General features: G+C 44.9%; 1 protein-coding gene and 1 long non-coding RNA gene across 3 annotated transcripts in view; one reads left to right on the top strand and one right to left on the bottom strand.

The window, feature by feature from the left end:
* Window positions 1–22570, bottom strand: part of LOC120518123 — an 85179-nt gene that overhangs the window by 25288 nt on the left and 37321 nt on the right. The window lies entirely within an intron of this gene.
* Window positions 1–22570, top strand: part of cntnap1 (contactin associated protein 1) — a 171131-nt gene that overhangs the window by 120793 nt on the left and 27768 nt on the right. For both annotated transcript variants that reach the window (XM_039740726.1, XM_039740727.1), the window contains 5 exons: window positions 854–1010; window positions 4954–5081; window positions 5761–5934; window positions 9769–9987; window positions 17980–18219. In XM_039740726.1, the coding sequence (XP_039596660.1) occupies window positions 854–1010; window positions 4954–5081; window positions 5761–5934; window positions 9769–9987; window positions 17980–18219 (918 nt within the window). The remainder of the gene's footprint in view (window positions 1–853; window positions 1011–4953; window positions 5082–5760; window positions 5935–9768; window positions 9988–17979; window positions 18220–22570) is intronic.

The raw sequence follows: 22570 nt of genomic DNA, 5'->3' as shown, positions 1-22570 counted from the left end.
GCACCTTGAAGGTCTGGCTTGAAAAGAAGCCCACTGCCTCACATTGGGGGAGTCAAGAGTCGGGAGGGAGTGTGCAACACTAGAAAAGAGCGGAAGGAGAGAAGAGACAGAGACTTGTTCTGATTAATTGTGGTTGGTGATCATTCCACATATGGTTACTTGCTTATAATAGATTACTTTTTTCTAAATCGGAATTGTGTGGAGTAGTACTATTGTGTCCGAGGTTTTTACTCAGGGCTGCCCCCGTGTGGTCACAGTAGTTATTTCAGATAAAGCTGATCTCACATTACGTGGCTTCTAGCGGTATGGTATGTCATAACTGTCAGCTGCTGTTGCCGATCTCGTCACTGGAGCATGTTAGTTTACACGGCTGAAAATCACACGGAGTGTCAAACTCCGCGACCGTGTGATGACTTTCTAGTGCAGCCAATAGCATGGTGCTTGATGGAGCCGGTGCTGTCTGAAAGGTTAACTGGTATGGTGAGTTCAGCCACAATCTCGGCCCTTTATTACTAATCCCAAGTGACAAAATCTGGTGACGTCATTACACTGTCGATAGTATGTGTCATGTCTGGTGATCTGATTACTCAGTTAGATTTGTAGTCTGGTGCAGACATCTGCAGTACATGAGACTTTTTGTGGAAGGCTGCAAAGCAGATCTCCATTTCTGTGTGGTGAGAGGAAAGCAAACAAAGCAGAACTTGGAGGTGACACACAGGGGTGGGTGACGTCTCCTGATGTGACGGCACTGGGACTTTTGCATCTCTTACTTTGTCATGTCCACATTTCAGAACAGAAGGCTGATGTTTGTGTGTATTTTTCATGGATTTCGTTTTTTTTTTTCTTCTACCAGCCGGATCACCTTATGCATTTTGGATTGGGCGGAATGACCAGAGGCACTTTTACTGGGGAGGATCGTATCCAGGAATAAGGAAATGCGACTGTGGGATCAAGAAGGATTGCACAGATAACAGGTTCTTCTGTAACTGCGACGCGGACTACAGGCAATGGTGAGTGAGCCAGGGTGCAAAGGGGGTTTTGCTAGGAGATATCGCGACTTCTACACCACTTCTGCAGCCCTTCAGAAGGTCTTGAGGTTTCCTAAATCTTGTGCTTCATGAGACAGGTGTTAACGACTCATATATTTGATTCATTTCTGGTGCCTTTTCCTTTGTATTTTTTTGGATATCCCTGCCGCTAAACGGGTGTTTTTATACCCGGGGAAACTGATTTTGATATTACATCTTCTCTTATCTGACTTCCTTTAAAACTTAATTTTTCTCATCTCAGGTTGCAGTCCTCAGTACGTATCCTGTTTTTGGAGATTTTTTCTTTTTCTTGTGATTAGCTGTATTATGAACTCAACTTCGGGTAATAATGGGCAGGCCGAATGGGTCAGTAGAGCTTTGGAGAAGGTCCTCCACTGTACTGTTGATTCATCTCCAGGAAACTGGAAAGAATTCTTGCCATTAGCAGAGTTTCCTACAAACGTCTTGTACCATTCTGCTTTAAGGGTGTCTCTGTTTGAATGCTTGTATGGCTTCCAGCCAGAGGTGGGCAGAGTAGCCCAAAAATTGTACTCCAGTAAGAGTAGCGTTACTTCAAAATAATATCACTCAAGTAGAAGTAAAGAGTAGTCATCCAAAAAAAATGACTCAAGTAAGAGTAAAATAGTATTGGGTGAAAAGAGTAAGTGTTTGATCATAATAAATGATTTCTTTTTTAGAAATATAATAAGACAGACAAAAATATAAAATAATGTGCATATTCTGCTATTAATAAAAAAAAATAAAAATAAAAAATGAGTAAAAATAAATAACATCTTTACAAAATAAATAACACATCTCCAAATCTCAGTTTTTCACAACAAAGCTTTTGAAGCCAATACCTACAGTAGGTGACGTATGTTTGAACTGTGCAGACTACTTACAGTGACGAGATACGCTGTACGTACACTGACAGTATGATACTACAGCTGAAAGAAAATCACATTAGAACACGGCAGCTTGTGCACGTCCAACAAGTCTCACTTTACCACGACTGTCTGTGTCTGTGCAGGTTTGGTTAAAACGTGCGTGTTCTTCACTTAGTGAAGTGATGGTTAAGCTTCAGCCGGAGTTGGCTCTCATTTTTCATGTGTTCTTTCTTTCTCTGTTCACAGTCTGTGAGGAGTTTGTGCCGCTATGAAGCCACAGTTTGTGTGTGGTCATGTGACTGCATGGCTACGTCTGATTGGTGAAACGGAGTCCTGTGATTATTGTTGCTACATCTGATTGGTGAAACAGAGCCATGTGATTATTGTTGCTACATTTGATTGGTGAAACGGAGCCATGTGATTATTGTTGCTACGTCTGATTGGTGAAACGGAGCCATGTGATTATTGTTGCTACGTCTGATTGGTGAAACGGAGCCATGTGATTATCGTTGCTACGTCTGATTGGTGAAACGGAGCCATGTGATTATAGTTGCTACATTTGATTGGTGAAAGAGTCATGCAGTAGATCCACTGGCGGCTTCTGTCTGGCAAAAATATAGCGTATTTAATGTGTAAATGGGAAAAAAAAGTAACAATTCGAGTGTTGCTCAAAGTAATGGAGTAAGAGTAGCGTTTCTTCAAATGTACTCAAGTAAAAGCAAAAAGTAGGGTGCAGTAAAACTACTCTTAGAAGTACAATTTTTGAAAAAAGTTACTCAAGTAAATGTAACTCGTTACTTCCCACCTCTGGTTCCAGCCTAGGCTGTTGAATTTTCGTTCTGTGACATCTCTGGTTCCTGGCGTGGCTGAGGACCTCACTGGTCTTAAATCACTGTGGCAGCTAGTTTGGAGGAACCGAATGACAGCGCAGGCCTCTGCTAAAGAGTTTACGGATTGTCAAAAGGAAAGGTGCTCCGGTTTTTCAAGTTGAGCAGAAGATGTGACTCGCTACATGCAAAAAGGTTCCGTGCAGTAAACTGGCATCTTAGTTTTTTGAAACCTGCTTTATTTGGCGTTGGGTTGGCCCAGCCCTGAGTCTCCGATAGTCTGGTGTTGCCGGGTCTTTTCAAAATTCCTTCCACCTTTAATGTGTCTTGTTTGAATTCCATTTTATGTGTCCTCTTCCCCACCTTATTTGTAGATAGTGGGGATAAATTTCAAGTCGGAACCTCTCAGTCTGTTAGACAACATAGGTGGCCACCTTCATCTGAGGGACGCCATTTATGAAAGTTAAGGGGCATGTGCTCTGGACACCGAGTGGGAGGTCATCAAACCCTGATGGTACTAAGTGGGTCCTGTTACCCACTCAGCGACATTTATGAAAATAAAATTGAACACGATACATATATCTTTACACAGAGAACCATAGACACATGGAATAAGAGACCAAATAGTGTGGTGGCCAGTAGGACTTTAGGAACCTCCAAAACTCGACTTGATGTTATTCTGAATGAATTCAGTAGACAGGACTGGTGAGCTTTGTTGGGTTGTTCTCCTCCAGAGTCTTCTAATACACTATTGTTTATGCTGCTGAAGGCGTGTGCACCCCAGACACTGAGGGGGACCGTCCCCCCCATCCAGGTCATTGAGGTCTAATAAAACCAACTGCCCGCTATGGACAACAAAGGGCGACGTATGCCCACCCTGCCTAGGGTTCCAAATGGCCTTCAACTGGCACTGCTTGAGATCCAGTTTGCTGTAACTCTTATTGTAGGGCTCATCTAATCGAGTATTTGATTTACGGGAAAGGTTGCGGTCCTGAGAATCATTCCTGCGTTCTGTCTGCGGTTGTCAATGCCCCTCGTTAATTATCACCTTTTCACCTGTTTCTAAGCCTGGTGAGTAGTGATATTACGATTGGAATCTTGCTGCATTATTTTATGCACGTTTCAAATGTGATTGTGGTCTTCTGGGATTTTTAGACCCAAGGAATCTTTTCTGCAGTTTATTTTTTTTTTTTTACCTGAAAGCTTTATTAAAAAGTTCCTAATTTTCTTACGTTATCTTTTGACGCCATTTTGTTTGGACAGTGGGCACTGCAATTTGTTGATTTTGCGTTATTACCTAAGTCGCATTTCCAACAATTCACTGGGATGGCACGATGATGAGGTCGTCAACATGACTATTTAGGGGTCACCTACTTTCTCGGTTCTAATTTATCTGAAAACCCGTAAACTCCTTGCTGATTGTTTCAATGAATTTTCAGGCTTTCTAAATTTTGACTAACAGTGACTTTTGTCACCGTCCTACTCCACTGACAAACTGAGGAGACCCCACACTATGCGACTCTTCAGTTCCACCCGGGGGAGTAAATGCTAACATAATTTAAAGTTATTGTCTGTTTTTACATGCATTTTTATTACTCTGTAATTTAATATTGTTTTTTGTATCAGTATACTGCTGCTGGATTATATGAATTTCCCCTTGGAATTATAATAAAGTATCTATCTATCTATCTATCAATCAATCATATAGTGCCTTTCACATATCTATCTATCTATTTATCAATCATATAGTGCCTTTCACATATCTATCTATCTAACTATTTATCTATCATATAGTGCCTTTCACCTATCTATCTATCTATCTATCTATCATCAATCATATAGTGCCTTATCTATCTGTCTATGGTTTTGGCTTTGTCCATTTTTTTTGATTGAAGTTTTACTAACTTTTCATATCTCTGACTTAATTTTTTCTTCCAATCAGACAAAATTCATCATCTTTTGTATTACAGAATCCAGCATCTTCACTGGTTTCAGTCGAAATTGAATTCCTTAAATCTAGGAAGTATCCAGGCCCTAGATCCCTATATCAATCCATCAAAGTGATAGAATTGTTTCTAATTTTTACTGAAAAATAATTCTGTTAAGATTTGAATGTGAAAACTCACTAGGTGATTGTTGAAACAACGAGAAAGACCAAGTGGGGTTGTTGCTGGTCTTTCGCACTTGCTAGAGCAGTTCTGTCCTCCCCAGGTACTCCGACAAAGGACTTCTGAAGTACACGGACCACATGCCAGTGACACGCGTGGTCATTGGAGATACCAACCGCACTGGCTCGGAGGCCACGTTTTACCTGGGACCTCTGCGTTGCTATGGCGACCGTGAGTACATACTTCAACTGGGCCCCGCCCCTAACATTCATAGGTAATGTGGATTTCTTACTGTTGCTATGGTTACAAAACAAACACAAATATAAAGAAGGTGAACTCTGAGCCGTGACTGAGATTATCAGTGTAGTATATATAATATATTTATATTTATATATATATTGAGTGAGAGAGAGTATACACCGTGCCTTCAGACAGCATTCGGATCTCATCACTTTTTCCACATTTTGTTTTGTTGCAGCCTTGTGCTAAAATCATTGAATTTCGTTTTTTCACACATCTGGCAACACTCAATACCCCAGAACAAAAGTGATAGTGAAAACAGGATTTTAGAAATTTTTGCTAATTTATTAAAAGTAAAAAAAACTGAAATGTCACCATGGCACAAGCATTCAGATTCTTTGCTCTGATAAATATATATATATATACAAATATATAAATAAAGAGATAGAGAAATATATCTAAAATATACGTAAAATTTTTCTTCACAGTATCTTATGCCTCCTTTTGCCAGGTACCTCTTTGGCTCCCCAATAACCCCATGAAACTCGATTTGTAAAAAGGCAGAGATGGGTCAAATTAAATTGATTAAATGGCTGTCTATTTTTCAGCTCGCTGAGATGCCCAAATCCACCACCCTGATTATATTTATCTCTCCTCTGCTTTCATACAGGAAACACCTGGAACACGGTAACCTTTCAAAAAGTGACACACATGCTCTTCCCAACTTTCAGACCGGGGACCAGTGCAGATATCTCCTTCTACTTCAAAACCACAGCAGATTTTGGGGTTTTCCTGGAGAATTCTGGGTACAGACATTACAACTTCATCCGACTGGAAATGAACAGTAAGTGTGCCTGCCACCATAAACCACAGCAGCTGGCTCTTTAGCGTCCCCTACCGCTTTCAGATCCTGTCAAAGACAGTGACTCACTGGGGTGTCTTGCAGTGTTAAAGGAATACTCCACGCAAATATGATGGGGTTTTTAATGTTACTAATCCTGTGAAGTTTGTAGTGATGGCTGAGAAAAAAAATGTCATCTCACGTTTTCACACAGAATGGATATATTTCTCAGTTTCTAATAGAATAGAAGCTCATGGTGACCAACTTTGGACCCAGCAAACAATATTAATAAGTCAATTTAAAAAAAAAAATCTCCACTTACTTGTGTTTAACAATCCACATGTCAAGTCATGCAGTCATTTTTTCACAAGTTGTATTTTTACTAAAATATCTATCTACAATCAGGTCCATGGACCATGACACCGTTTTCATAATTTCGGCCCCGAACACCACCACAATGGATTTGAAATGAAGCAGTCATTATGTGATTGAAGTACAGACTTTCAGCTTTAATTTAAGAGGTTATGTATGAGCCATTTAGGAATGACAGCCATTTTTCTGTATATTTGCAGTATGTGGACATTTGACTGACCAGCTGCTCCATAGCCAGGTGTAAGCAGCTCCCTCATTTTGTATAAACTGTTAAGCATAGAAGGTCTGCAGGTGATATACAAATGGAATTTGCATTTGCCGCTTTCTGGGACAATGTCTCTTGAACTCTTCCTAGGAGGTCCTAAGATCTGTGCATGCCCAGTAATTTCAACAAGGGACGCTATTGGCGGATCAGGCTTAGAAGAAATCACATGTAACAAACTAAAACCCTCAATGCTATAAGATATGCTTCCACGCGGCGCTTGTTTGCTTCTCTGTCTTTCTCACTCTCTCTGCCTGACGGAGGGTGTGAGCAGATGGGCTGGAAGAGGACACAGACGCTCCTCTACAAAATGCCGCTTTATCGCGTGCTTCTGTATACTTAAAAGCACGTATTGATTTTTGATTGTTTGCTTTTCTTTGCGGCGCTCTCTCTGACATTTTCTGCTCTGACGGCGCTCCTATATTTGCTTTCTTTTAATTGTGAGAAAGAACTGTCATCTCTGTCTTGTCATGGAGCACAGTTTAAACGTTTGACTAAAGGGTGTTATTTCATGTCTAGAGGGCTCTAATAATGTTAACAGTGTGGGAGAGTTTATAAGAGCTTAAAATATATAAAAATAACCATACAAACATATTGTTTCTACTTCGTGGATTTTCACCTATCGCGGGGGGGTCTGGAACGCAACCCCTCGATCGAGGAGGGATTACTGTATTTGCAGTATGTGGACATTTGACTGACCAGCTGCTCCATAGCCAGGTGTAAGCAGCTCCCTCATTTTGTATAAACTGTTAAGCAGGTAGAAGGTCTGCAGGTGATTACAAATGTGGAATTTGCATTTGGAGGCTGTCTCTGTGAACTCTTCCTAGGAGGTCCTAAGATCTGTGCATGCCAGTAAAAAACAGGATATCATCAGGCAGAGAAACACAAAACAAACCCGTCCAAGAGATGGCAGGAACACACAGAGCGGTCAAATCAACCGTCTGGTACATTCTTAAAAAGAAGAAATGCACTGGTGAGCTCTGGTCTGGAAAACTACAGAAGACAAATGATTGCAGTTTTCTGTCCTTGGTGAAGAAGAACCAATTCACAACATTCAGCCAAACCAAGGACAGTCTCTGGGAGGTAGGCCTATCTATCATAGCCAAAGTCTACAATCAAGAGAAGACTTCACTGAAGTAAAGGCAGTGTGGAGACCGGCCCGGACACAGACAGGCGGACACGTTGACGTCACCCAACACACGTTTATTCACAACAATATTTACGGTAGTGAACCTCAAAACCCCCCAAAGTCCTGGCCACAACACCAACGCCTTCGCTTCTCTTCAGGCCACCTCCTTGCCTTTCTCCCAGACCTTGTCTTCCTCACTCCCAACTCCAGCCATTGCCTTTTATAAGCACCCGGATGTGCTCCAGCAATCTTCCACTGACACGCCCCAGTGTGGCGGAAGTGCCGGCTGTATCCCCGGCACTTACAGGAAATTGTGCCACATGGCCGTAGTGCCATAACTGATGCTCCCTCACAATGTGGGTAAACCTCCCCTCAACCAAAAATGAAATGTGCTCAATACGTGACTGAGCATTTGAAAGGAAGAAGCACCTCCCGTTGTTACATTCATATCCACAACTAGGATACCTAGGGGTTATATAGTGGTGGTCTGTGGAATGGCCTGGGTGAGCTGACCTTCTGCTTGTGGAAGCGTCTCAGATATGCCCAGGTCTATCCAACAGGGGGCGCTAGCTCCCTGGTTGGAATAAGTTCTTTTTTAATTGCGGCGTCTTAAGTAACCGGAACCTAAATAGATATATTATAAAGAGGCGATACCCCTCCCATAGTGACACGGCAGTAAGAAATAACATAAGAGAAAGTAACTTTGCTTTCTTTAATGACGATTTAAGTGGCATAACAGACGAGAAGCCATGACAAGACCTTTGTGTAGAGTCTGCCATTTGCGTCGCTGTGCTGGAAGGATTTTCAGGATCAGATGACGTTATCTCTCATCTGTCTGTCAGTTTCAAAGGTGTGCCGGGCAATGTTCCAAGGCTTTATACTCTTTCTCCATGTGCAGGCCCTTACTTAAGTAAAATCATGCCATTCCAAACAAGGCAAGGAGAAGATCCAATGTCATGCTGACTCTGTCACACAGAAAGAGTGCACGTTGCCCATTTGCCTTTGTCTATCTTGTCCCATGCTTGGCCTAGCAGTGCTAAATGATGAACCACTTTTGTACTGGCTCAGCTGTGCATGTAGAAAGAAAAGAAAAAACGATTTAAAATATTTGCACAGAGCACTTTTTAACATTTTTGATGGTACTCAAGTGACAAAAAAAATATTCTACAGAATCGCACATTTAATGTTTATGGTGGTGTGTTTTTAGAGGAATTCGCCTTTGTGTATCAATTGGTGTTTATTTCTACTGAGAAACGGCTTATCTCTCTATTTAAAAAAAAAAAAAATCTTGGGAGGGAGACTAGGGAGACGAGACGTGATCTTCCCAGAAGACGGTTTGACTTCCCGCGAGAGACAGTTTAACGTCACACGAGACAAGGCAGTGAGACATCATTTAAAACAAGTTCACGGACATCTAACCAAGCAGTTGTTGGAATGCTTTTGGCAGACACGCTTTATGCGCTCCCAGCTCTTAAAACAATGACAAGCAGAACACGCAGTTCACCAGCAGCAGGAAGCCAGCAGATGATCTGACCGCTTCTCTTTAGCGTGCATTCAGCCCCCAACCTTCACAAACAGAGCTGCAGGCACACAAAGTGGCAAAAGGACAGCTGATGTACAGGCTTTTAAATGATCGATGCGCAGCGCGACAAGCAGAACACGCAGCTCGCCAGCAGCAGCAAGACAACATGATCCAATGGCATCTCCTTAGCGTGCGTTCAGCCGCCCCCCTTCGCAACACGAGCAGCCTTATACGTCCTGCGAGAAAGAGATTTAACCACGCCCGGGGCCGAAAATAAAGGACAAGTATTGTTTTAAAGTAAAAATGAAAATAATGCATATGTAACAATTCCCATGAAAATAACAATCTCTTTAAATTGTATATCTAGTAAACCAAATCCAGGGGTGGGCGAGCAGGGGGCAGAGCTCCCTAGAAAGAAAGAAAGAAAGAAAGAAAGAAAGAAAGAAAGAAAGAAAGAAAGAAAGAGAAAAAGAAGGAAGTGGCAAATACTGACTTTTTCTGGTTGAGTAATTTCTGCTGAGCCCTCATTTTCCTTTTTTTTTCTCATTCTAGCAACAACAGACCTGGCTTTTGTGTTTAATGTGGGTGATGGCATCGACAACGTGACCTTCAGGTCCCCCTTTCCGCTGAACAATGACGAATGGCACTATGTCAAGGCCGAGATCAACGCTAAGCTGGCCAGGATCAAGGTGGATAACATGACGTGGGTGGTGCGCAGGTTTCCCCCACACACTTACGTCAGCATGGAGTTTAACAAGCCGCTCCTGGTGGGTACGTGTCCAATGCAGAGCAGGGGAGGCCTCAAGATGGGGAGACTTTGAGGGGCAGGAAACTCTTAAGAGGTCATTTCGGGAGGTGGCATCTTGGATGATTCAGAGACATGCTGTGCACAGCTGGCTCCTTTGTTCACATGGGCCCTGCCAGGAGATGCGCTCTCTACACAAAATAGGTCGCCTTAGGCTTGTGTGTTACGGTTAAGGAGAGGAGACGTTTGTGTTCACGTCATCCCTCCTAGAATGGAGCGCTTCATGTGTGCTGGCACTCAGTTTTCAACTTTCAACATCTAAACTGATTTACGGCACCTTTTTAGTTTTGTTCAGTTCTGGCCACACACATTGCTGCCGTTAAATGTGTAAAATAGGGTTTACCTGAAGTCCATCTATCTAGTTAAGGTTTTCATGATATGATTTGTCATATTTTCTGGGGGGTGCTTTTAGCCACGATATAGTTGAGACCAAAAGTTTCAATCCACCTCTGCTGAAGAGCTTCAAACTCCATGTTTTCCAGCACCACACACATCATGTTAGACACATTACTTCAACAACAACAACAACATTTATTTCTATAGCACATTTTCATACAAACAGTAGCTCAAAGTGCTTTACATATTAAAGAATAGAAAAATGAAAGACACAATTATAAAACAAAATAAATCCGCATTAATTAACATCGAATAAGAGTAAGGTCCAATGGCCAGGGGGGACAGGAAAAACAAAAAAACTCCAGACGGCTGGAGAAAAAATAAAATCTGTAGGGATTCCAGACCATTAGACTGCCCAGTCACCTCTGGGCATTCTACCTAACATAAATGAAACAGTCCTCTTTGGATTTAGGGTTCTCACGAAAGGACTTGATGATGATGATGGTCACGTAGAGTTCTGCCTTTTAATCCATCCATCATTGTTGGAGCACTTGTGTTAAGGCTACTTTATCTCCGTACGTGGTCATGTCAAACTAATAGTTAAGACACAGATTGATCTCAGATGTTATTCACTAGACCTGATTTTCAGTCTCCATACACTTTTTGTTTTACTTGGTTAACTCTCTCCTACCCCTTAACCTCCTAACATGTCATGTGTGGTGAATGTATTGGATTGTGAAATGGCTGCCATTGCATTGTCTAGGTGGGTGCTGCACGTTGGTGGTGGTTGAAGTGGCTCCCCACTCTTTATGGAAAGAGCTTTGAGTGGTGAGAAAAATGAGAAATAAATGTAAGGAATTACCGCTATTATTATCTATATATATAATTCACTAAGCAGCCGACCATGGCACGCAAGACAGAGACCATGGGATACTGTGAACGATAGGGGGCGCTCTCGCTCCCTTGAACCCCTGTCCACGACTCCAGACACCAGGTAAAAGTCCAAATGTTGACTTTATTTTTCTTCCACAGTGCACAAAGCACACTCTCTACCACAATACTCATATAATAAATCTCAAATACAATAAACCAATCCTCCAGCTCCCAGACGCGTTGCCACCCTTCCACCCAGCTCAGCTCATTGTCTGTGAGTTCCCATAGTCCTTTATACCTCCTGACCTGGAAGTGTTTCTGCCCAACAGTCCACAAGTCTTTATTCCTTCCGGGTCAGGGTAAATAGTCCTTTTCTTCAACCCGAAGTCCGTCGCTCTTCCTGTGACGAACCTCCAGGTCACAGGGCACGAAGAAGCCCTCGGTCCTCCCTGCAGCTCCCTCCTGTCGCCCCCACGGCATCCAGCAGGGCTTTGCATAAAACTCCAATGTCCATGATGCCCTGCTGGTCTTCTAGGGACCTCCACGCTGCAAGGAGGGCTCCACCTGGCGGCTTGGGGTATTGGCGGGATAAATGGCCGGCCATCCATCACAGTATTCCCCAGCGGCAATTATTATTCGCGGCCTGCCCCGAGAGGAAGTCTTCCTCAAGAGGACGTCCTGGTTGAGCCTTGATTAAAACGAACATCTTGGTCCCTGGAGAACCTAGGGGGAATATTATTCCAAATTGACATCTTGTCCCCCTCTCTCCAAGGACAGTTCCGCCAAATATGGCCCAACCTTTGGCACCCGTAACACTGCCTCTGTCCTCCTGGTATTCTTCCCCTACGGGACTGAAAACAATAAGGAAATGTTAGGTCCGCCCCTTTTGCTGGGAGAGAAACCCTGCCGCCTCTACGGTGCTTTTCTCTTTCTGCTTCTTTCCTTTCTTGTCAGGAGACCCCGTTTATTTTCGGGATCTCCTGCTTAATCTGGGGCTTGTCCACAGTCTGAGTCTCTCTACTAAATGAAGAGAGCCCTTTACTGTCTGCACCCCTCTTGATTTACAAATTACGGTGGCGCGTCTTAGGGCTCTCGCTCCGGGAATCAGCACTGTCTAGCTGCCCCGGATCGATTAGCCCTTCCGCTGACCACTCGGTTAATGTACCGGCCTCTCTTGTAGGGCGCCCTGTATTGGCACCCGCTACTTATTAAACGCGGGCCCGGATCACACCGCGTCCCTCTATTATATACGATACGGGTCTCGCTTACCTGTATCGCGCATCATTCATTACGGAGGCTCCCACCAAATCGCCGCCGTAGGCCCTCACCTTCTCCAACGGCTCTCTGGCTGCGCTCCCAAATCCCGGCGATCTTTTCAATGGTCGTCAGGACCTGTAAGACACTCGCTACGGGCTCGATTAGTTTTTCGAGCTCCCGCAAGTTTATATAATTATTTATTTCGACCGGCAGAACACTCACTTCCTTGTTCGCGTTACCTGCCGACCAGGAGCCAATGAGCACGCCCGCTTCAGGCACGTGCTCTGACGGGTCTTGCGGAGGCTTCTGGGACTTGGAGTTCTCAGAGGGTCGAGTTGCCTTCTTCGGCGAACTGCGGTCTGTCTTTAATATTTTTTCGACATCCCGATCAGCTACTTCCCAAACCCTCCTTACCTTCTTGTGGGTTGGCGATGCCTCGCTCGCCTCCTTCCCCTTCGGAAAGACCAAGTCCGTTCCTTCGGGCTCGAAGGTGCAAACAGCGGGACACGGAGCTCCTCCTTCCCAGAATGCACCGGGTTTGCTACCGTGTCCCTCGTCGGCTGCCATCATGCGGAAGTCGATTTCTAGGCGCTCTGGCTTCGACAGGAGAAGGCTGTCGTCATCGGGGCAGTCTCCTTTTCCCCTCGGAGCCTCCAGGTGGTCATCTCCAAGGTACATGCACGGGACAAGGTGAGAAACAATAAAAGGATTTTTAATGTCGTTCCCGGCACGTACCTTAGAGGGATCGTTGCTTCCTGGAGGTTTCTCCTGACTTGTAAGGCCTCTCCTTAACTCCTCTCGAGCGTCGGCCATTGCACCTACGGCACTCCGCTGGCATTGTCGCTTTGCTTGCCCTTCTTCTTCCCCATTTTGGACTCGGTTTTTTCGGGTTTTGGCGATGCTGTGGTGATTCCTGATTCCGTAGTCTTCTCGGGGTTCGTTATCCACAGAAATATTTTATTCAGGTCCTCTGCAAACGCGGCTAGAGTATCCTGCGGCTACGCCACTGTGAGCGATAGGGGCGCTCGCTCCCTTGAACCCCTGTCCACGACTCCAGACACCAGGTAAAAGTCCAAATGTTGACTTTATTTTTCTCCCACAGTGCACAAAGCACACTCTTCTCCACAATACTCATATAATTACAATAATAACCAATAAACCAATCCTCCAACTCCCAGACGCGTTGCCACCCTTCCACCCAGCTCAGCTCATTGTCTGTGAGTTCCCATAGTCCTTTTATACCTCCTGACCCGGAAGTGTTTCTGCCCAACAGTCCACAAGTCCTTATTCCTTCCGGGTCAGGGTAAATAGTCCTTTTCTTCAACCCGAAGTCCGTCGCTCTTCCTGTGACGAACCTCCGGGTCACGGGCTGAAGAAGCCCTCGGTCCTCCCTGCAGCTCCCTCCTGTGGCCCCACGGCATCCAGCAGGGCTTTGCATAAAACTCCAATGTCCATGATGCCCTGCTGGTCTTCTAGGGACCTCCACGCTGCAAGGAGGGCTCCACCTGGTGGCTTGGGGGTATTGGCCCGGATAAATGGCCGGCCATCCATCACAATACACACGACAGAGCCACGTCCACTACCTCACAGAGCCCCGCCCACCAACTCTAAGACCATGGGATACGCACGACAGAGCCCCGCCCGCCAACTCTAACCCTCCTCCCGCGTCATGGGATATGCACGACAGAGCCCCGCCCGCCAACTCTAACCCTCCTCCCACATCATGGGATACGCACGACAGAGCCCCGCCCGCCAACTCTAACCCTCCTCCCACGTCCACCCTTGCTCTCGAGGCATGTGCACTGCCTGCTCATGTGCCCGCACGCAACACCTCACCAAACACCTCCTCAGTCGCTTTCGTCTCTGCTACAGTCCACATGTACCTCTGAGCCACTTTGACTTTTCATTGTTCTTTTCGGTTCTGGCTGCTTTTCTATATACTAATTCGACCATGGCACGCAAGACCATGGGATAGAGATATGCATGACAGAGCCCTGCCTGCCAGCTCTAACCCTCCTCCCGCGTCATGGAATACGCATGACAGAGCCCCGCCCGCCAACTCTAACCCTCCTCCCGTGTCATGGGATATGCATGACAGAGCCCCGCCCACCAAGTTTAACCCTCCTCCCACGTCCACCCTCGCAAACTGTTTTACACGCTGCATACAGCGATTCCCATCCACTACAAACATACTTCTTCTTAGATGATCCTGCAGGAACAGGGAAAACCTTTGTCTACAAAAACCTGATTCATACCATACTAAGAGCATAGTGTTTTTGTTGGCTGGCCCACCTGCTCACCCGCCTGACTGTTACCAGCATTCACCGCAATGCACTGGAGTGTAAAACTATCGCAGCTGCTACCTCACAAACTGTCCTTATTCCCCGGATTTCCTTGACCCCATCAGATTCAAATCTGCCTTTTACTTTTACACGCAGACAATTTCCTGTTAGATTAGCCTTTGCAATGACTATTAATAAGGCACAGGGCCAAACTTTCAAACAGATATGTCTGTATCTGCCAAAACCGGTTTTCACTCACGGACAATTGTATGTTGCTCTCTCCAGAGTTCCATCTTTTCATTCAGTCGTATCCTCAAACTCATCCCATTTGGACAACTGTGTCTTTCAGGAAGTGTTCACACATCAATAAATAATTATGCGGCGTAGCATAGTTACTTTTAATTGCTTAACTTGAATCACACGCTTTGGGTCACCTCCACAAGTTGAGCCTACAACTCCCATACTGCCCTGTGGGTGTCTCAAGATGGGAGCTTGCAAAATGGATGCTACCACTCTGTGTACTTGGGGATGTTATCACGCAGTGTCCCTTATTTGTGCTGCCTTCCTGACTAAGATGTTTAGTTAGTGTTCCCTTTTCTGGTTGGGATGTGCCTGTATTGTTCGGCCAGGAAAGGAACTTCTGTCCACCCTGTCCTGCCTTTTCTGCCACACTGTCCCTGCATGCCACCCTCCAGGCTAGGACAGGAAATGCCAGACCTCTCTTTCAAACTATCCATTATGTTGACCTCGAGGCCAGGTAAGGAAGCAGAGTCCATCCACGACGATGGCAAAAATAAAAAATAAAAAAAAATCACAATATGAGTTTTCTGCCGTGGGTTGGCACCCTGCCTGGGATTGGTTCCTGCCTTGTGCCCTGTGTTGGCTGGGATTGGCTCCAGCAGACCCCCGTGGCCCTGTGTTCAGATTCAGTGGGTTGGAAAAATGGATGGTTGGATGGATGAATATGAGTTTTCCTCTGTGAATTATCACGTAGTGTTATCAAGGAAGAAATACTGAGGGACGCAGGCTAATCAAACGAATACTGATAGCGAGCTTAGCGACATTTAGACTACGGCAAAAACACAAAATACACACATATATGTACATGTATGTGAAATTAACATATGTTGAGAGCATGAAATGAACATTAAATTGTAAGAACGTGAAATTTACAGTACATTAAAAATCCAGAGTGTGAAACTAACAAAATCGAAAGTGTGAAATTAACAAAAAGTGAGCATTAAATGAACATTAAAAAAGTCAGAGCGTGAAATTGACATTAAAAATCCAGAGTGTGAAAAGCACAGTAAAAAAGGGTGAGCAAGAAATGAACATTAAAAATCCAGAATGTAAAATTAACAATAAGGAGAGAGAGCCTGAAATTAACATTAGAAAGTGAGGGTGTGAAGTGAGCAGTGGAAATGATTAACCCGCTATATCCTAACTACAGGGTCATGGGGGTCTGCTGGAGCCAATCCCAGCCAACATAGGGTGCAAGGCAGGAAACAAACCCCAGGCAGGGCGCCAGCCCACCACAGTCATTTTATAATCTTTATTTGCTTTTGCACTTTGCCCCTTCGAGACCACTGTGCCCATCACAATTTCCATCGTGTTTCTGGTGAATCACCGAGGTGTGATGTAGTCATCCTTGTAAGTCGAGCCAGTCCTGAACGACACACCAGATTCATTACCATCAGCTGAACCATTTCGGCTTGATAACGCGGTTTTGGTTTTGTGGACCACCCCCAGCATTACAACTCCATGATACCTTCAACATCTACAATAAGATGCTACAGATGTTCTATCAGACGGTTGTGGTGAGCGCCCTCTTCTACGCGGTGGTGTGCTGTGGAGGCAGCATAAAGAAGAGGGACACTTCACACCTGGACAAACTGGTGAGGAAGGCAGGCTGTATTGTAGGCACGGAGCTGGACAGTTTGACATCCGTGGCAGAGCAACGGGCGCTGGGCAGGCTTCTGTCAATCATGGAGAATCCACTGCATCCACTGAACAGGATCATCTCCAGACAGAGGAGCAGCTTCAGTGACAGACTGAGGAGACCCCACACTATGCGACTCTTCAATTTCACCCGGGGGGGTAAACGTTCATATTATACAAAGTTATTGTCTGTTATGCCTGCATTGTTATCACTCTTTAATTTAATATTGTTCTTGTATCAATCAGTATGCTGCTGCTATAGTATGGGAATTTCCCCTTGGGATTAATAAAGTATCTATCTATCTATCTATCTATCTATCTATCTATCATTTAGTGCCTTTCATATCTATCTATCTATCTATTATATAGTGCCTTTCACATCTATCTATCTATCTATCTGGGGGACTGGGCAGTCACATGGTCTGGAATCCCTACAGATTTTATTTTTTTTCTCCAGCCGTCTGGAGTTTTTTTTTTTTTTGTTTTTTCTGTCCACCCTGGCCATTGGACCTTACTCTTATTCTGTGTTAATTAGTGTTGACTTATTTTATTTTTTTACTGTGTCTTTTACTTTTCTATTCTTCTTTATGTAAAGCACTTTGAGCTACTTTTTATATGAAAATATGCTATAGAAATAAATGTTGTTGTTATCTATCTATCTATCTATTATATAGTGCCATTCACATCTATCTATCTATCTATCTATCTATATATAATATAGTGCCTTTTACCTATCTATCTATCTATCTTTCTATCTATCTATCATATAGTGCCTTTTACCTATCTATCTATCTATCTATCTACTTATCTATTATATAGTGCCTTTCACATCTATCTATCTAAAAAGCTGATCACTACTCACTGCAAACAGAGAATGGAGTGGCCATGTCTGCTCTAAGAAAAGAAACAAGAAGAGTACATGGAGGTCAAAGCCTCACCTCTGTGGCCACAGACACTCTTCTGGTTCCCACATGTTTGGCTAAAGCTGTACCGCCAACCCAAACAAAAATATCAAACAAATGTGGATAATTATTGACTTGCCTTTCAGATTAACAGTTCATCCGTGGTGTCCCTGATTTGAGGGGTGCTGCTTGTCGCACAGTAGAGGCCCTCAGGGCTTTTCTCACTCATCAGTAATGGGAACAGCTCATCTTCTACTGCATTGATGATTTTAAATTTGACAGAGGGACCGTTTAGCTGTTGAGGAGAAATGGACAGAAGGCAGTCCGAGGTGAAGACGTGTTCTTAAATGACCTTCTCATCCCTTGACAGGTGCTGCTGAGAACAAGGTGCAGGGCTTCCTGGGCTGCCTGCGGGGATTACGGATGAACGGGGTGACGCTGGATTTGGAGGGCAAAGCCAACGACAAGGAAGGCATAAAGCAGAACTGCACTGGTTTCTGCTGGAACCCCAAGGTGCCATGTCGGAACGCAGGCCGGTGCATCGAGAGGTACAGCGCCTATGAGTGCGACTGCAACAACACGGCCTATGAAGGGATGTTCTGCCATAGAGGTGAGCTCCGGCCTAGTCCTGATACTAATAGAAAAAATACTTTGGGTGGTTTTGGTGAGTTTGTTTTTTTTTTTTTGGTAATGTATTGTTCTTTTGGTGACTAGGCGATCAACTTTACGGAGCTTTGGAATGGGGGGGGCAGGGGGAGTCGACTACAGTGCCTTCATATTGTACTTCAGACCCCCTTCACTTTTGACACAGTTGTGTTGTGCTCCGGCCTTGTGCCAAAATTGTTTAAATTCATTTCCTTCTCATCAGGCAACCCTCAATACCCCAGAATGACAAAGCGAAAGCAGGATTTGTAGAAAATTTTTGCACAAAAAAGTGAAATAACCCACTGACACAAGTGTGCAGACCCAGCGACTCCAGCCGGGAGTCATCTTGGGTTTGACCCAGCAAGCTTCACACACCCGGATTTGGGCGCTGTAGCCATTCTTCTCTGTGGATCCTCTCAAGCTCTATCAGGTTGTATGGAGACCCTCGGGGAGACGGCGATTTTCAGGTCTCTCCAGAGATATTTGATTTGGCTGGACCACTCAAGGACATTTGAGGAGTTGTCCCTGAGCCCACCCCTGTGTTGTCTTTGCTTTTAGAACCTTTAGCCCGCTCGGGAGCAGCTTTTCATTAAAGATATCTCGGTAGTTTTGCTCTGTTCAGCTTTCCCTTGACCCCGTCTAGTCTTCGAGACCCTGACGCTACCACCACCCTGCTTCACCGTTGGAATGCCAATCGCACAGGTGTAGTGGCGACGCTGCAAGAAGAAAGGTCAGCTGACGTCACCAGGGACGCGCACCCCTGGGCTCTGTGCAGCTGACAGACAGAGCTCTCCATTTAGCCATCGCCACAAAGCGCTCGCCTCCGAGCCAGAGAGCGCAAGGTTTGCAGCTCACCACCGGCAGTTCACCACAGCGCAGACCTTCAAACTGAGATGCCTGGTGGTGCGAGTCCACAGCAGATCAGAAGGTGACGAGCGGGTGCCTGGTTTCCTCCAGAATTGAGGCCAAACGGTTTCATCAGACCAGAGAGTCTTGTTTCTCACAGTCACAGAGTCCTTTAGGTGTTTTTTTTTTGTCTATGTATCTATTTTTTTGCCAACTCTAAGTGGGTTTTTATGTGTCATCTGACTCATCATCATCATCATTATGTGTCATCTGACTACCATAAAGCCCAGATTGGCGGAGGTCAACGGTGATCAAGAGAATACCTGAGCCAAATTTCCAGTGTCATATAGTATAGGATCTGAATTCTCGTATCAACGGGGTATTTCAACCTTCTATTCTTAATAAATGTGCAAAAAATTCTAAAATCCCGTTTTTGTTTCGTCATTCTGGGGTATTGAGAGTTGTTTGATGAGGGAAAAACTGAACTTAAATGATTTTAAGTGAGGGGGTCTGAATACTTTCTGAAGTCACAGTAAGTGCTGCTACTCCCTACTCAAAAATAGTTTCAGTTTATATAGCGCATTAGAGAGGCGAGATGGAGTTAGTTTGGACATGTGCAGAGGAGAGATGCTGGGTATACTGGGAGAAGGGTGCTAAGGATAGAGCTGCCAGGGAAGAGGAGCAGAGGAAGGCCTAAGAGAAGGTTTATGGGTGTGCTGAGAGAGGACGTGATGGTGATGGGACTTAACAGAGCAAGACAGGAAGATACGGAAGAAGATGATCCACTGTGGTGACCCCCTACTGGAACAGCCAGGGCCGTCTTAGCAGCATCATAAGCCCCCGGGCAAAGCAGTGCAGTGGGACCCTGTGACGATGTGGGTTCTGGCTCCACGCTCCCTTGGCTGTTTGGGAACCCTTGAACCCAACACCGTCGATAATGTTACCGAGTGAGCTAGTCAATGGAGGCAAATAAACACTTGAGCAAGGGGTGGTGCAAAAATGAGTAGTGCTTTTATTTAAAAAACAACAAAACAAGTGTTCAAATAAATAGTGCAGTTCATTCAGAGTCAATAAATAATCCATAAAAGAACGTGGGAGTAAAACCAATATATAGAAAAAAAACAATCCTTTAAAACGAGAGGTTAAAATCTTCTTTAGGAAGCAGTCTTAAAACAACAAACAAATCCGGTGTAACGTTTCTGTTAGCGTCTCACCTGCTTATCCCGTTTGGGCTTAGCAGCAGGCAAGACGCTCTCTGCAGCTGCCCTCCTGAAACACACGCATGAGACTGGAGACCTCCCGATCCCTGGCTCCGGTATGGCACTCATCCCAGCCTCGGAGAACTTGGTTTCCACCAACGGCCAGGTCGCCCACGTTGGGGATTCCAACCACCAAGTCTCCCGACTTCCGCTGCCTTTCCGCGGCCTTCTGCGGCTCGTCGCTGTCACCTGGTCACTCCCGCTACATGGTCGCTCAGCGGGAGCAACCTCAACTCAAACACCTGGGTGTCGGCCTAACACCCAGCTTCCTTGCAGCTGCCCTCGAGCGCTCGATCGCGCGCTCACCACATGCACGCACCGCGTGTCTGTCTCTCTCCGGCACCGCCTGCTTCCACACTCGCTCCCTGTAACCTCCGTCCTCTCTTTTCCTTTCTTTCCTTTTCTCATCTCGTTCTTATTTTCTTTTACACCCACTTCTCCACAACCGACTCGCGCTTCTTTTTAAAACGTGAGGGGCCATCACAGCTGTAGCATTAGCCACGGGAGCAATCACGAATGTGGGCAGTTCCTCACCTGTGCACACGGTGAGAAACGCCCACATCGACGACTGCCCCGCGGCTCGCCACAACAACGCCCCCCTCACGAAGCCGCCTCGGGTGCGGTGATTATTTAAAATGAATGGCCTTTGCTCAACGAGCTGTGGACCCATAACACCACAGACCCCTGTTTTGATAGCAGAACAGAAACATATATAGGCATCAGAAACAACAACATTTATTTCTATAGCACATTTTCATACAGACAGTAGCTCAAAGTGCTTTACAAAATGGAGAATAGAAAAATAAAAGACACAGTAAGAAAAGGAAATAAGTCAACATTAATTAACATAGAGTAAGAGTAAGGTCTGATGGCCAGGGGGGACAGAAAAAACAAAAAAAACTCCAGACGGCTGGAGAAAAAAATAAAATCTGTAGGGATTCCAGACCATGAGACCACCTGACCAGTCCCCTCTGGGCAATCTACCTCACATAAATGAAACAGTCCTCTTTGGATTTAGGGTTCTCACGGAAGGACTTGATGATGATGATGATGGTCACGTAGCCTTCTGGCTTTCAGTCCATCATTGTTGGAGCATCATGAAGCTTTGAGTAGGTGGAGGTGGCAACACAAAGAAACCGGAAAAAGAAACAGAAGAGAGAGTAGGGGTCAGTACGGATTTTAGAGCCGCCATGAATAGTTATTATGATGAATTGAACATACAGAGTATCAGGATTAAGTTAAAGTGAAGTTATGAGAAGGCCATGTTAAAGTAATGTGTTTTCAGCAGTGTTTTAAAGTGCTCTACTGTATCAGCCTGGTGAATTCCTACTGGCAGGCTATTCCAGATTTTAGGTGCATAGCAGCAGAAGGCCGCCTGCCTGCCTCACCACTTCTTTTAAGTTTTGTTCTTGGAATTCTAAGCAGACACTCATTTGAGGATCTGAGGTTAACACTGGGGGCCCCAATCCTCCTGGGACCCCCATCAGTGCCTATACATTAAGATGGCCCCAAGGGCAGCCGAAAGAAGATGAAGATTACACTGCTGCATTCTGCTATGATAGGGGATGGCATTTATCATGTAGGGTTCTGAATAAACAAATAATAATAATAATAATGATACATTTTATTTATATAGCGCCTTTCCCATGCTCAAGGCACTTACAGAATATAAGCAAGAATGGCAGGGTATACAGTATATAGCATTGTACAAACCAAATAGATAAATAAAGAAGATTATGACAATGAATTCAGAGGAAGCCTAACAGAGCACATAATTGATGGTCTGCACACACACACACACACAGAGGTTACATGAGCATCTTGACAGAGAAGTAAACTGAGAGAAGGGGAATGAAGTCAAGTAGAGCTAAAAGCCATCCTGAACAGATGAGTTTTGAGTTGTTTTTTAAAAGAAGTCTTTGAGTCAGCTGACCTGATTAATTTCGGTAGGTCATTCCAGAGTCTGGGCACTCGCTATACAGCTGAAGGCCCTGCTGTCACCCATGGAGTGTAGATTAGTGTGGGGCACAACAAGAATACAAGCGGCTGAAATGAGTTTCCTCCGCAGGGTGTCTGGGCTTTCCCTTAAAGACAGGCGGAGAAGCTCAGTCACCCGGCGGGGAGCTCAGAGTAGAGCCGCTGCTCCTCCGCATCGAGAGGAGTCAGATGAGGTGGCTGATCAGGATGCCTCCTGGACGGCTCCCTGGTGAA

This window comes from Polypterus senegalus, chromosome 17 (genome assembly GCF_016835505.1).
Source record: "Polypterus senegalus isolate Bchr_013 chromosome 17, ASM1683550v1, whole genome shotgun sequence".
NCBI lineage: Eukaryota > Metazoa > Chordata > Cladistia > Polypteriformes > Polypteridae > Polypterus > Polypterus senegalus.
The sequence above is the reverse complement of the archived record's forward strand: the minus strand, read 5'-3'. Positions and strand labels throughout refer to the sequence as shown.